The 13,167-nt window shown below is 29.3% G+C and overlaps 1 protein-coding gene across 1 annotated transcript in view; it reads right to left on the bottom strand.

The window, feature by feature from the left end:
• The window catches only part of LOC115881882 (chitin synthase chs-2-like), a 43,357-nt gene extending 37,488 nt beyond the window's left edge, over nt 1–5,869 (bottom strand). Inside the window, exons 1-2 of the mRNA XM_030899594.1 lie at nt 5,804–5,869; nt 5,554–5,730 (exon numbers count right to left, since the gene is read on the bottom strand). Coding sequence (XP_030755454.1) covers nt 5,554–5,633 — 80 coding nt within the window. The 5' untranslated portion in view covers nt 5,634–5,730; nt 5,804–5,869. The remainder of the gene's footprint in view (nt 1–5,553; nt 5,731–5,803) is intronic.
• Nucleotides 5,870–13,167: the final 7,298 nt, after the last annotated feature.

The following is a 13,167-nucleotide window of genomic DNA, read 5'->3' as shown; positions in this document are numbered from 1 at the left end:
CAATTACCATTGTAATAAGGCTTATACTAAGTTCACTATACACAACCAACTATTAAAAATCGCCAAAATTGTCGCTGATGACCAGCTGATAACTCATTCGTTGCGTCCAAAAAAATGGCGCAAAATGTCACAAAGTCTGCTGCAGCTCCCGTATATGGGCATTACATGTCCTTGTGTTCTTTAGTCATTGGTTTTTAATATAAAAAAAGGCCCATAAAGACAGTATTTGAGTGTGCTCCACAGGAAGAAGTCGTTCGGCGAAAGATCCTGTGGTCTTTTCCTACTGTATCCTCAATAAACGGGAGTAAATGTTCTTCTTTCCTTCAACATGAAGAATATTCGAGTCATTGCTATTTTTTTCCTGTTCAATTATTTTTTTTCTTCACACTTCCATGTGCTTAATGCCTTAGTGCCTTTAAACTGACTTATTCGGTATAGGCTTTCCGGAGACTGAGCTTCGAACATATCTAACACAGCGGGAATACTATTTTGTGTTATTTGGAATTGTAATACTAAAGAGAGATTATCTTCACACTTCCATGTGCTTAATACCTTAGTGCCTTTAAACTGACTTATTTGGTATAGGCTTTCCGGAGACTGAGCTTCGAACATATCTAACACAGCGGGAATACTATTTCCAGCAAAATGCCGTTTAACCATTGTAACTTTTTCAGAAGTTGCGAAATTCATAATTTTATATTTGGCTTGGTACCTTCAAATTTTTGTAAACAAAATGTGACATCGAATTTGACAATGACACAATCACATTTTTGCTGGTATTTTAATTATGTAGCTACTTCTAGGCTGTATTATAAATTTTACTAATTTGAAGGTAGATTTTGCATATAACTTTTAAATGACTATTCCAAAGGAAACGAAATTCTACACAAAAGTACAACTTTAACGCCTTCTCAAAAAAGTATAATACAATTTTTGCATAAAATCATCTGAGGAGATAATATTTGTATCAATTATAATATATTATATTATATTTCAAAATTAACATGGGATTTCCTATATCACGTATTCTGATGCACCACACGGTATAGTGTCAGATAAAATGTGCATCTTATGGAATTTTATTTTATTTATAGATTTAGTTCAAATTTGACTTTGGCGTTAGTTTTTGTTTAGAAGTGGAATAAAAATGACAATAAAATTTACGCTGTTGCTATCGGGTATCTGTCAAATTGGACATTTATAAAAATATATGGTTAAAACATGATTTTATTGGCTGAATTTTGAAAAAGTTGTTTGTTTTTCAATTTTACATAAGTTCACTAATTTTCAGCTATCTAAATGAAAAATAAAATTTCATAGTTTTTAACCAATAGTTAATAATAATTATTAACCAATAATAAACTTATTGAATCAATTAATAGTTTTTATATATGTATTATACAGGGTGTCTCAGATTTTAATCGGGAAAATTTAATAGACGATAGAACTTGCAAAAATAAAACAAAAAGTTTATATCAACTTGTAAGATTTAAAATTGTTTCGAGATACAGAGTGTTAAAGTTACTTAAAAAAGAAAAAAAAATAAGGTATTTGAAAAACTATTTAATCGATTTTGATATAACTTGACTCGTTTATAAAAATTACTATGGGACTTTTGATGTAATTAGATTTAAGTTTAATGGCCAGGGGTGGCGGTGGGGCGTCACTGTTAAGTTATTTTAAAGGAAAAAATCGGCACGCCACTGCTTTTTTAAGTTTAATATTATTTTTGGATTTAGTAATTAAAAATATTATTTTTTTGTCTCCTGACTTTTTTGTCTATCTTGCTTACTTCTTGCGAAAAAAAAATAAATTCAATTATTCGCTCCACCCTGGAGAATAAATTAAATAATAATGGTTAAATCAATTACATAAATTAATTAATCCTTAAATCTAATTACATCAAATTAAGTCCCATAGTAAGTATTATAAACCGATCAAGTTATATCAAAATCGATTAAATAGTTTTTCAAATACCTATCTTAATTTTTTTTTCTTTTTTAAGTAACTTTAACAACCTGTATCTCGAAAAGGAAGCTTTAAATCTTACAAGTTGATATGAACTTTTTGTTTTATTTTTGCAAATTCTATCGTCTATTAAATTTTCCTGGTTAAAATCTGAGACCCCCTGTAGATTATATGCCTATTTCGGCTTACTATGTGCCCTGTTAGTAGACCCACTACAGTTTTGATTGTCTTTCTATCTTTGCTTGTCACATATCAGGCCGTGAATCTTGGCGAATGTCTACTATAACTTTTTCTCCCACCCTTGTCGCTATCCTGTTGAATTTCTGCACTCTTTTAGAGATTTGTTGGCCACCCAACGTTTTGTGGCTATCCTCGTGACTGTTTCGCATAAGATTTCTGGGTCTATGAATGGCGTTGTTTAGCCATCTTGTTTAGCAATTCATTAACAACATATTTTTCCCTCGTATCATAGACAGACGGAGACTTAATGTCCGAAATGTCCGAAAATAATCTCTCTTTAGTATTACAATTACTGATTGAATATAATGATAAAAGCGATTGAAAAGGTTTTTACTTCATCGTTATTAAGCAATAATATAAATATAAAATACCAAAGCATTTTGCTATACTACATATTACTTATTTGCCTCTGCATTCCGAATTAACATTTAAGTTTTATTAGGAATGACATTTACAAAAAGAGCTGTTCATAGTATACTTTTCATACTTTTTTAACAATTTTCGAATAGATAAAATAATGTAGTATACAATTTGCTTTCGGTAGAAGATATACTAAGGGCTAGCAAAGGTTAGTCTTGGGTCGAGATTTCCGTATGTAAGAAGAGTACAATGCGTTTCTAATGTACTGAACAAAGAGAGAACAGTAAACACGTTGTCAAACGTATGAAATAAACCGAGAAATTGTGCACATTGCTAAGAGAAAGGTATATAACAGATTTGTCGCAAGGTTGACCCAATCAGTACCTCTGTCAGTACTTAAAGTTCTAGGGAAAGGTGTACATCATGCGTCCAGGTTCACGATTTTCCCTATAGCTTGAAATTTTTTAAGTGCAAGTTACAAACACTTCAATTTTTGGTAAAAATAAGTGAAAGTGAGTCGGTGTTCGACAGTGGTCGCGCTATTAGCTCTGAATTCAAAAATCGATATCTCGAAATCTATTAGAAATAATTGGTTGTACTTTTTTCAAAATCTTCTTAACATTTCTGCTATATTTTCTTCGCAGACAGTATGTGAAAATCTTTATAAATAAAAAAGTTACACGATTGCTGAAAATTGCTATGCACTAAAAGTAAACGGATGGGTTGTTTAAAATTTTTGAATGGAAAAAACAATAATCGTCATAAAAAAATGGACAATCTAACGATATCCTTATAATTCTATTTCAGATGCTCAGAAACATATCTAATGATTTTATCTAGTTATCTCTTGGAAAAAAAGTCTTTTAAAAATAAGCGGTTTGCGATCGTGATTTTACTTTACTTGATAGGGGAATGCATATTGGCAACGCCACAACAGCACACCGTCGCATTTCTCTCACTCCGACTTAATAAGATCCCTATGTGATTTACTTCTACACATGTAAATACCGACCCAAAAGTAACAGTTGCCAGCACGGTATGAGAACATTTACCAAGAATATGATATTTATTTCTGCAAATATTCAATATTCTGCAAATTTCTGCAATTCTTAACAGACTAACATTCTAAATAAAACTAGTTTTAAGCCAATGTAAATACTTAGCATTAGTAACACTAACATTTAAGTTCATATCATCAGGGTATTTTACAGTTTAGACTAATTTTAGCCTTGTCTTAATTGTAGGGATTAACGATAACATTGATAATTTTTTTGAAATCCTATAATTGTGGATTTATTTGTTTTATAAAAATATAAATATTATTATTTATTGTCCTTTAAGATAAAGGTAAAGCGTGCATTCATATTTTAAAATAGCAACATGTTATGATATGACGAGACAGAATTATTCTACAGTATGTCCCCGGATTGCCTTTACAATAGGGAAAACTTTTTATTATTGATATTTTGAGAAAACCCCATTCTTCATAAAAAAAATTCTTGTTCTAAAATGGTTAATCCCGTTTATACTTTTCCAAATTTTCATACCATTTTAGAGAAAATTAGAAAAAACATGAATACATGTTGAATTTCTTCTTAAAAATCAAAACGCGTTGCTATGGTAATATAATTTTGTTTTCATTCTTCGATAGAATTTTAATTAACGTCATATTTCTTGCTGTTTTAAAATGTTATAGAAGCACAAACTTTATTTTGTTCAATGCTACGGAAAGGGTGATATAGTAGTTAGGTATCGGAAAATGTGTTACTTTAACAACAGAAAAAATATGACGTTAATCAAATTTAATAATAACCATCGATAAAAGAATGAAATCGAAATTATATTATGGATATTTGTAAAACAATAAACGGGATTAACCATTTTAGAAAAAGCAAAATTTTTTGTGAATCTCTTAATCATCTATGACTTTAGTTTTTTATAGGATTTTTCAATTTTTACGTATGGACAAAAACTGATAATATTGAAATTTTTTATTGTGCAGAGAACATAATAATATTTTGATTTTGGAACATATTCTAAATCAAAACAAAAAATTGATATAAACGATTAATATTATATTAAGGTTATCTGCTATAATTTTTTCCCTTCAGTATGACTTGGTATGACCTAGTTTTTATTTTTTTTTGGTATATGAAAAAAAAAACAGAGAGGGAGAGACAGAGAGAGAGATAGAATAATAGTTTTTGCTTTGATGAAATGCATTAAATATGTGTTACCTGTGTTACCTTCTTGTTTTTATTTGTTAATATAGATAGCGACTCTCCGTAAATTTGCATAATTTAGTTGCAAAATCCTGATAATATTTAAATTGCTTATGCTTTTTAGTTTATATAATATTATATTTTAATTTTATAATTTGCGATATAATATATTCGTATACTCGTATATTATACCGAGTGGTGCATTGTCGTTGGAAACATAGGAAATCACTTGCAATTTTTGAACTGTCCAAATATTGGCTCCCCTATTAATTTTACAGCAAAGTCGTAAACACATTTTTTTTAAGGTTTTGATGGCTGAGTACACATGCCAAATTTGAACAATTTTGGTCACGCCGATTTTAAGTGATTTAGAAAAACTGCATTTATTTAAAAAAAAGACCGTATCGATGTTATTGGTTATCAGGCGGCAAACTTTTGAAGGAACTTGTAATAAGACAATAATTGAAAAATAACGAGATATTAATTAGTTTTTCAAGTGTTTAGATATAAATTCTGATATCAATAAAAATTGTATTATCTTTTTTTATTTCAGATATATTATATTCATTATGTAGTAGTTAAAAGAGAGATTTTATATTAGACTGTTATCTAGAATTTAAACTCATTCTACTACTCCGAGAACTAAATAGGTCAATTATCGATATTTAAAATTATTATTCCTTCAAATGGTCAAAATATTAAGTTAAGTTAGTCTAAATTTGACGCCAGTAATCGGTCATCAAAAAATTATATACATAGATACCTTTTGCTGTTACCCAATAAAGAACTTTCATCATCATAATCTGTGTCCTCATCGTCACTATAAGAATTGCCATACACCATCTTTGTATATCCCTTCTTTATGATTTACACAAAATAACTTTTTTAATTTCTCGATTTTTTCACGTGGGTTGGTTATCAACGTCAGGCTTGGATATGTCTGAAAGATTTTGTAAAAATAATATTTTGTTGTTTTTTGACGATTTCAATTTTGATAAGATAACAATAATTACATATTTATTGCATGAGATTTACTCTGTCTAAAAAACTAATAATGTTTTCTGTGATTAAATGTTAATGAGGTGTATTTTATGCGACTAGCAGGTATTTGCTGCAAATAATCACTATCTCTCTGCAACTATTATCACTAAACAAAACAATATTTACTTTATATACACAGTCAGTTCAGAATGAATTGACGGAAATTTGTGAGTAATTTTTTACTTGAGCAATAAAAAAATAGTTTTAACTGGGTATGTTTTTGTATTATGCTAATAGTGGGTCTCTGGAGGACTTTGCATTGAGATTTCAAGGGTTTATTGTGCTTTGTGCTTGAGTCCTACAATAGTTAAATTTCATTCTCAAGGCCCAACCTTTTAATATAGGTGGTTTTATCCGAGTGTAATAAATATGTCTCCACAACGTCTGGAGAGGTCCAACATAGCTTTGTTACTTTCCATACATAGCCGGCATTCGGCCTCTTCCAAGTCCCATCCTTTGAAGATGTGATCTTAGCTTGGTTTGGGTAGTGTATACTAGGGTTCAGACCCGGGACACAAAATTATTAATTCTCGGGTATTTCGGTACTTTCGGGACTGTGTAACATAATTAAAAAATTGCTTTTTGTTACACGTGAAAGACAATTGGTACTGTCTAGCGGTCGAAATCAAACTCTTCTAAATAAGGTAGTGATGGTATATTATTGTCTTAAGTTCTATTAAAGTTCCTATAATATTTATTAGCAATTATGGAAGTTTAAATAAATTATTTTATTATTTGGTATAATGTTGCTAAATGTATTAGTTATATTTATGATATATTCTTATAGGCATTTGGGCATTTTTAAGTGAAAATGTAAGTTTTTTTTCTCAAAGTTAGTTAAGTTAGTTTATGTTGTTTGATGTAAAGTATAAGTTGCCTATGGTTTTTTCCTTTTCTTCGCTTGTGTTCATGTTAATTATTTCATGACTGATTACTTAATAATTTATTATTATTTCAATTTAAAACTTAATTTTCTTTTGGTTTTACTTTTGAAAACAATCTTGCTTGCTGATTGACGAAGTGCACAGTCATTGAACAAACATTTGTTAGTATCGAAAGTACTGGCAAAACCTTGAAATTCCGGCTCCCTAGAGCTATTGTACCGAAATTCCCGGTTCAGAAAAACAGCTCCGGTTCCGGAAACCTTAATTAATATTCCTAATTAGGGTTCAGAACTGGGAAATCTCGATTTTAAAAGTACCGAGAATTACCGGATCTTGTTGGTTTTTTTGCCATCACCAGAACCGGGCCTCGAACTTAATTCCCGCTTTATTCAGGACTCGGTAACAATAATTAAAAATGTTGTTACGTAAGAAAGTCCTTGATACTTTATAGTTCTTTTTTACTTAATAATTTGAAATTGCTATTAAAAATCTCAATTTTTTCGATTTTACTTTGTAAAAAGCGTAACATCCACCGTCAACGTATCCTCGAAAATGTATGGTCCAAAAAGTCTTCAAACAATAATCCCACCCGTTTTGTTGTCATTTGAAAAATTCATATTTACAATAATTATTTAGTTGCCTCTTGATAAGTCAAGACCAACTATGGTTTTCATTTAAACAAAATATATATTTGTGTCATATGTCAGAAATGGCAGGCTTTAGAAAGAAACGGAGAAGACAATGTCATTGAGGATGTTATTATCTACAACTTTTATTTAAATTTTTTTTTGTCTAAAATAGATAATAATGGAACTAGAGAGCATTTTTAAAATAGTCGAGATTCATATTTAATATCTATTTAATATTGTCTGTTGGGCAGTTACTCTAGCAGATATGGTTTTATATGGAAGTCCAAAAGTTGATCTCTACTCTATCATAAACAATTACAGCAACAACGAGATATTAATCAGCGATGGGAACTATCGAATAAATTAGACTATCGAATGGTTACTGAATGAATGATTTTAACCATCGAATTGTTTTATTCGAATAAAATCATTCATTCATTTGTATACTAAAGCATATATGTGACAACCTCGCCGTGCGACTAAATGGTTATCGTTGAGCCACGACTATCGAATGCTTTTGATAAGTGAAATTTAGTATTCGTTTGATTTTTGTGTGCGTCAGTGCGTTATTAGTTCTTCCAAATTTTTATAACTTCGCCTTATAAATACTGTGCTATTTTTGCATTTATTAAAATATTTAAAATACTAAAATAGTAGTTTTTTTAAATTGGCGATTGTGTGCCGAATGCAGGTGGTCAAAATTTTTCCGAAAATTTGTGTGATTTTCAATTATTTAATTTTATATGGTATATGGTCTATTTTTTAATGGAAAATTTTGAGAAGTAGCAATTTTTAAGAGAGATGAGATGAACTTACAATTAATTTTAAAAATACATATTTGTATTTTAGATGTTATAATAATATGAATTAATTAAACTTAATAATCATATTTAAGTAATGTGGTTAAGTATTTAACACGTGCCAATTTAAAAAAAAAGTTAACGATGTTTGTATTTTGTTTATGCTAATTCTCTTACATGTAGTTTTTTGCGAAGAAATATTTCATTTATTTTTTAAAGTAAATGCCAGTAAAAGTAAATATTATTTCTAAATAATAATATAAAGTACCTAATATAAATAATTTTGATTTCTAATTTTTTATTTATATTTTCCTTCCATTAAGAAAATTAATAAATAAGCTTAGAAAATTAATAAATGTTTACATTAAATGATTTTAAATTTTGTTGTTAATAGGTATAACAAATTATTACTGTTATTATTATTTATTAAACCAGTCTTTGCTTAAAAACATTAAAAATCATTTTCCTACATCCAAAATAACAAGTATTATTGCAGTGTAACAACAGAATATTAACAAAAAAAATGCAAAATATATAGACATACTATCCCTAACTAACTAAAGCCAAACAATAATATTTTATGCTAATATCAACTAATACCAATATATGGCAACAGCGCCCTTTATAATGTATTTTCTTTGTAAATACGAACACCTCAATAAAAAAAAATAATGTGTACTTTCTTTATCTGACTCCGCAAAAAATCAAAGATGCCGGCTTCTTTCATAGCATTGCCACCGACCGCTGCCGGGTTTCTCGGAAAGAAACCTATGCCGGGCGACAACTAAAATCCAGTTAATATTTTATTATAATCGATCCTGACGAATAAATGAATTTTATAATGAATGAATCTTATAAATGAATGGTTTTTGCTGCCGAATTACTAGAATACAATATTTCAAGGCAGATGACGCATCTATTCGATAATTTTTATTCGAATAGTTTTCAACGAATGTTTACTTACTAGCTATCGAATTATTCGAATGAATTGCAACTATCGAATGTTTCGATAGTATTCATTCGATAGTTTCCACTACTAATATTAATTAGCCGATACTTCTGAAAATAAAACTATCTCTACCAGAGTAAACGTCAATAAACAATAATATGACACTTCAATCACAGTGCCATTAAAAAATAATAAACACTATTTTTATTAGGTATAAGGTATTGATAATGACCCAAAATCAATGCTAAAATTGCGTTAAAATCGTTACTGTCTTATTCAAAAGCGAATATCTCCAATAAAAATAAAGCTATTGAGATGAATAAAAATACAAACTATGGAGAAAAAACGTAGCTAGATGATAAAATGCTTTTGAAATTCCTTGCTTTGTTAACATATTCCACAGGGTGTTTCAAACTTTTACCAAAATAACATTTTGTTTTCCCTCGCAATTGACAGATGGAAACTTTCATTTCTAATTTAGAAAAAGAAAATAAAAAGTCAAATAATTTAGCTACAAATTGCTTAAAAATCATCAAAATTGGCCCATTAGAACAAAATATATTAAACTTTAAAATGCGTAAAAATTTTAAGGTGCCCGTTTTTCGTGCCGGTGAGTGTATTTTCGGCAATTAGTATTAGAAAATTGTTAACTTGCCAATAACTCGGGATACTGAGCGCTTGCACATACAACGGCAAAATCGGTGCCGGAGCCAGCGCGTCGCTGGCTTTGTACACGTTCCGCAGTTGTATTTAATTCTATTGTATTTGCCGGTCCACGACTATTTTACTGGATCGGAGTATATGTCAAGAAGCTAATTTATATTGCAATCAATTTCAGCACCGACACCGGCATCGGCACCGATTTTGCCGGTGTGTGTGTTGCCTTTAATTTTTGAATTGGAAAAAATTGTTATCTTTACTTAATTTAATAATATATCTCCATAAAAGAATATTATTACGTGGAACGAGCTAACTTCGTTAATATTCAGGATGCGCACTGAGATAGTCTTGGTCATAAATTTATTTAGAATGCTGCAGCAAACATGGCGTCATAGAATTTCCAAGTGGGTCTGATTTCCATTCGTAGAGGTAAACTTCTCACTTTTATTATAACATCGCTGAAATTTTATGATTGTGATTTTAGGTAGGTTTGGCGCATTAAAAATGAGATTTCTACAATAGAATTATATAAATTCTTAATTAGTTTATAGCTAAATAGAAAATCAGTTTTAAATACCGTATGATCGAGAAAAAACGGCGTCAAAGGCGGCTGGGGAATGACTATCGATGCTATTTTTGCCGAGATAGAACTCTAGACGTCAGTTACTGAGAACTGACATAAAATTTGTCAAAAATTAATACCTTATATAGAAAAACCAGAAAAGAATAGAAAGTTTCCAGATACACATATCTATTTCCAAAGAATTGTTTTTTCAAATGTTTCGATCTGCACCAGTTCTACTAAATAAAAAAATCGATATTAAATCATCCTTAATGCAGTAAACGCCTTTAAAAATAAAGAAGAGCAAGACCAGTAAGACTCTAACCTAACTAAATCTCGTCGTCCGACAAGATGCCGACAAGCCTCCGACCGAGACATTTCGACAACATTTTTGATTATTGTATTGTTAAAATGTACGGATTAGCCTTTTATTATTGTTTCATACACACTAGACCGTTCAGATTTACTAATATTGCGTTGATTATAGCTGTAAATAAAAATGTGTGTTTAATACCAGTAAATAATCCGTTAGTTGATGGAAGAAGTATCGTGTTTATCGACAAAATTAATTGTAGGCTTTTAAATTTTGCCTAATATGGTCATATTTTGCAATATTCAACTCATAATTGTTGATACTTCTGGTGGATGATGTTCAATTTATACATATATAAAATATAAACAAACCAAATTGAAGTACTAGAAGCAATAAGGTGAGATAGTTATTTTTACGAATCCCTTTATTATTACTTCTTTACTTATAGAGTATCTGTTTCTGTGTATGCCTAAGTTTCTGTTTTCCAAGAAGCATATTAATTAAATGAACAAAACTGTGTCCAAGAAATAATCTATTGCATAGAGAATTTAATGAAAACAAAATTGGTGATGCTGTGTTCAAGTAAAGTTCCATGCAGGAATCAATGGTTATTGCTAAAATATTTTATTGGTGTATTGTCAATTTTATTTACTTATATATTACGTTATTTAATCTCAATAATTTTAGGCTCCTAAGTCATTTATTTACATACTTAACTTTTAACGTAACTACTGGTAGATTGTAGGAAATAATATACACATTGGAACAATTTAAGTAAATAAATGAATTAATATAATACATACATCAAGAAGTAATGTATAATTTTACAAAAAGCTGTATTAATCACTTTCGAAAATCATAATTGTTTTTTTTAGTAAGTCGCAGACAAATATTTTAGGTTTGTTATTAAATTAAATGATAATGTAATAAGTACAGATTTAGACTCTTGAACCAGGCATAGTATATTAATTAGTAGGGTTCACAGTAAAACATATTTTGTAATACCATTCGAAAGAAAATAAATACCTATATTATACTGTTTATAAAGTGAGTTTCATTGTAACATAACTTAAGAAAACAATTAATATGCATATGTCAATCATAAGAAAAGAATCTATTAATTTAATGAACTATACCCATAGTACTCGGCAAACAGTAAACCAAACCAAAGAAACTAAGACTTACAGTGTTAGATCATGTAGTATATAAATATTTTAATTTTATCATTTAATAAATAAATACAATATAAAATTTAAAATGCCAATTTTTTATTTTAAAACAAGTGATTTATATATGTATAAACAATTTACAATTATTTATCATTTAATTTATTGGCCACAGCTTCCGGGATTATAAGGCTAATATTTTGCTGCCTAAGTGCCTATATCTCAAAAAAGAATAATTAAGATTAATTAATGATTAAGTATCCCTGTATTTTTAAATGTTGAATCTTATGGACTGAAAAAAACTGCTGATGATATTTCTACTTTCACTGACCGAAGATGCAGAAACCCAGAAGAAATTCAAAAACAAAATTGTACAAACATTTTAAGGTTTTCCTTAAATCCTCTATACAATAGACTATTTCTTGGACATAGTTTTGTTCATTTAATTTGTTTCTTAGAGGTTATCCACAGCTGTAGATATTCTATAAGTAAAAAAGTAATAATACAGATTCGTAAAAATATCCCACCTTACCGTTTCTAGTACTTCAATTTAGTGTGTTTATATTTTATACATGTATAAAATTGAACATCATCCACCAGAAGTATCAACAATTATGAGTTGAATATTACAAAATATGACCATATTAAGCAAAATTTAAAGGCCTACAATTAACCTTGTTGATAAACACAATACTTCTTCCATGTATAGTAATGAACACACATAACTGGTTTACAGCTACAGTTTTACTAAATCTGAAGGGTCTAGTGTGTATTAGACAATTACAAAAGGATAATCCATACATTTTAACAGTAGAATAATCTGATTTTTGTTAACGAGTTATCGAAATGCCTGGAACTGGGACGGGCGATTGTTAGGTTAGAGCCTTTTTGATTTTTCTCTTCTTTACTTTTAAAGACGCATTTAGTATTAATTACGATTTACTGGATTTACCTAATATAGATTTTTTATTAATTAAAACTGGTATAGTTCAAATTATCAGAAAAAAATATTTTTTGGATATAGATTTCTGTATCCGGAAACTTACTATTGTCTTCTAGATTTTCTACATTTAGTATTCATTTTAATTAAAATTTAATTTTTTTGAAGATCTTCAAAGTGAAAAGAAGAAGAATTTTAATTAACTAAAAAAATCAAAATAAAGTTAATTAACTTTGAGCAGAGTTCGACCTCGTCAAAAATAGCATCGATAGTCATTCCCCAGCCGCCTTTGACGCCGTTTTTTCTCGATCATACGGTAGTTTACTTTGCCAGTTGTTTTGCCCCTCCGGGGTATGGCTTCCTTCAAAAGATATTGGAATACTCTCTGACTGTCGATACAGGTTGTCCCAGAAATAAGTGCAAGTATTTTAAG

Source organism: Sitophilus oryzae, unplaced genomic scaffold (genome assembly GCF_002938485.1).
Source record: "Sitophilus oryzae breed Bouriz unplaced genomic scaffold, Soryzae_2.0 scaffold_1744_pilon_pilon, whole genome shotgun sequence".
NCBI lineage: Eukaryota > Metazoa > Arthropoda > Insecta > Coleoptera > Curculionidae > Sitophilus > Sitophilus oryzae.
Note: the sequence above shows the minus strand (reverse complement) of the source record. Positions and strands in the feature narration are given on the sequence as shown.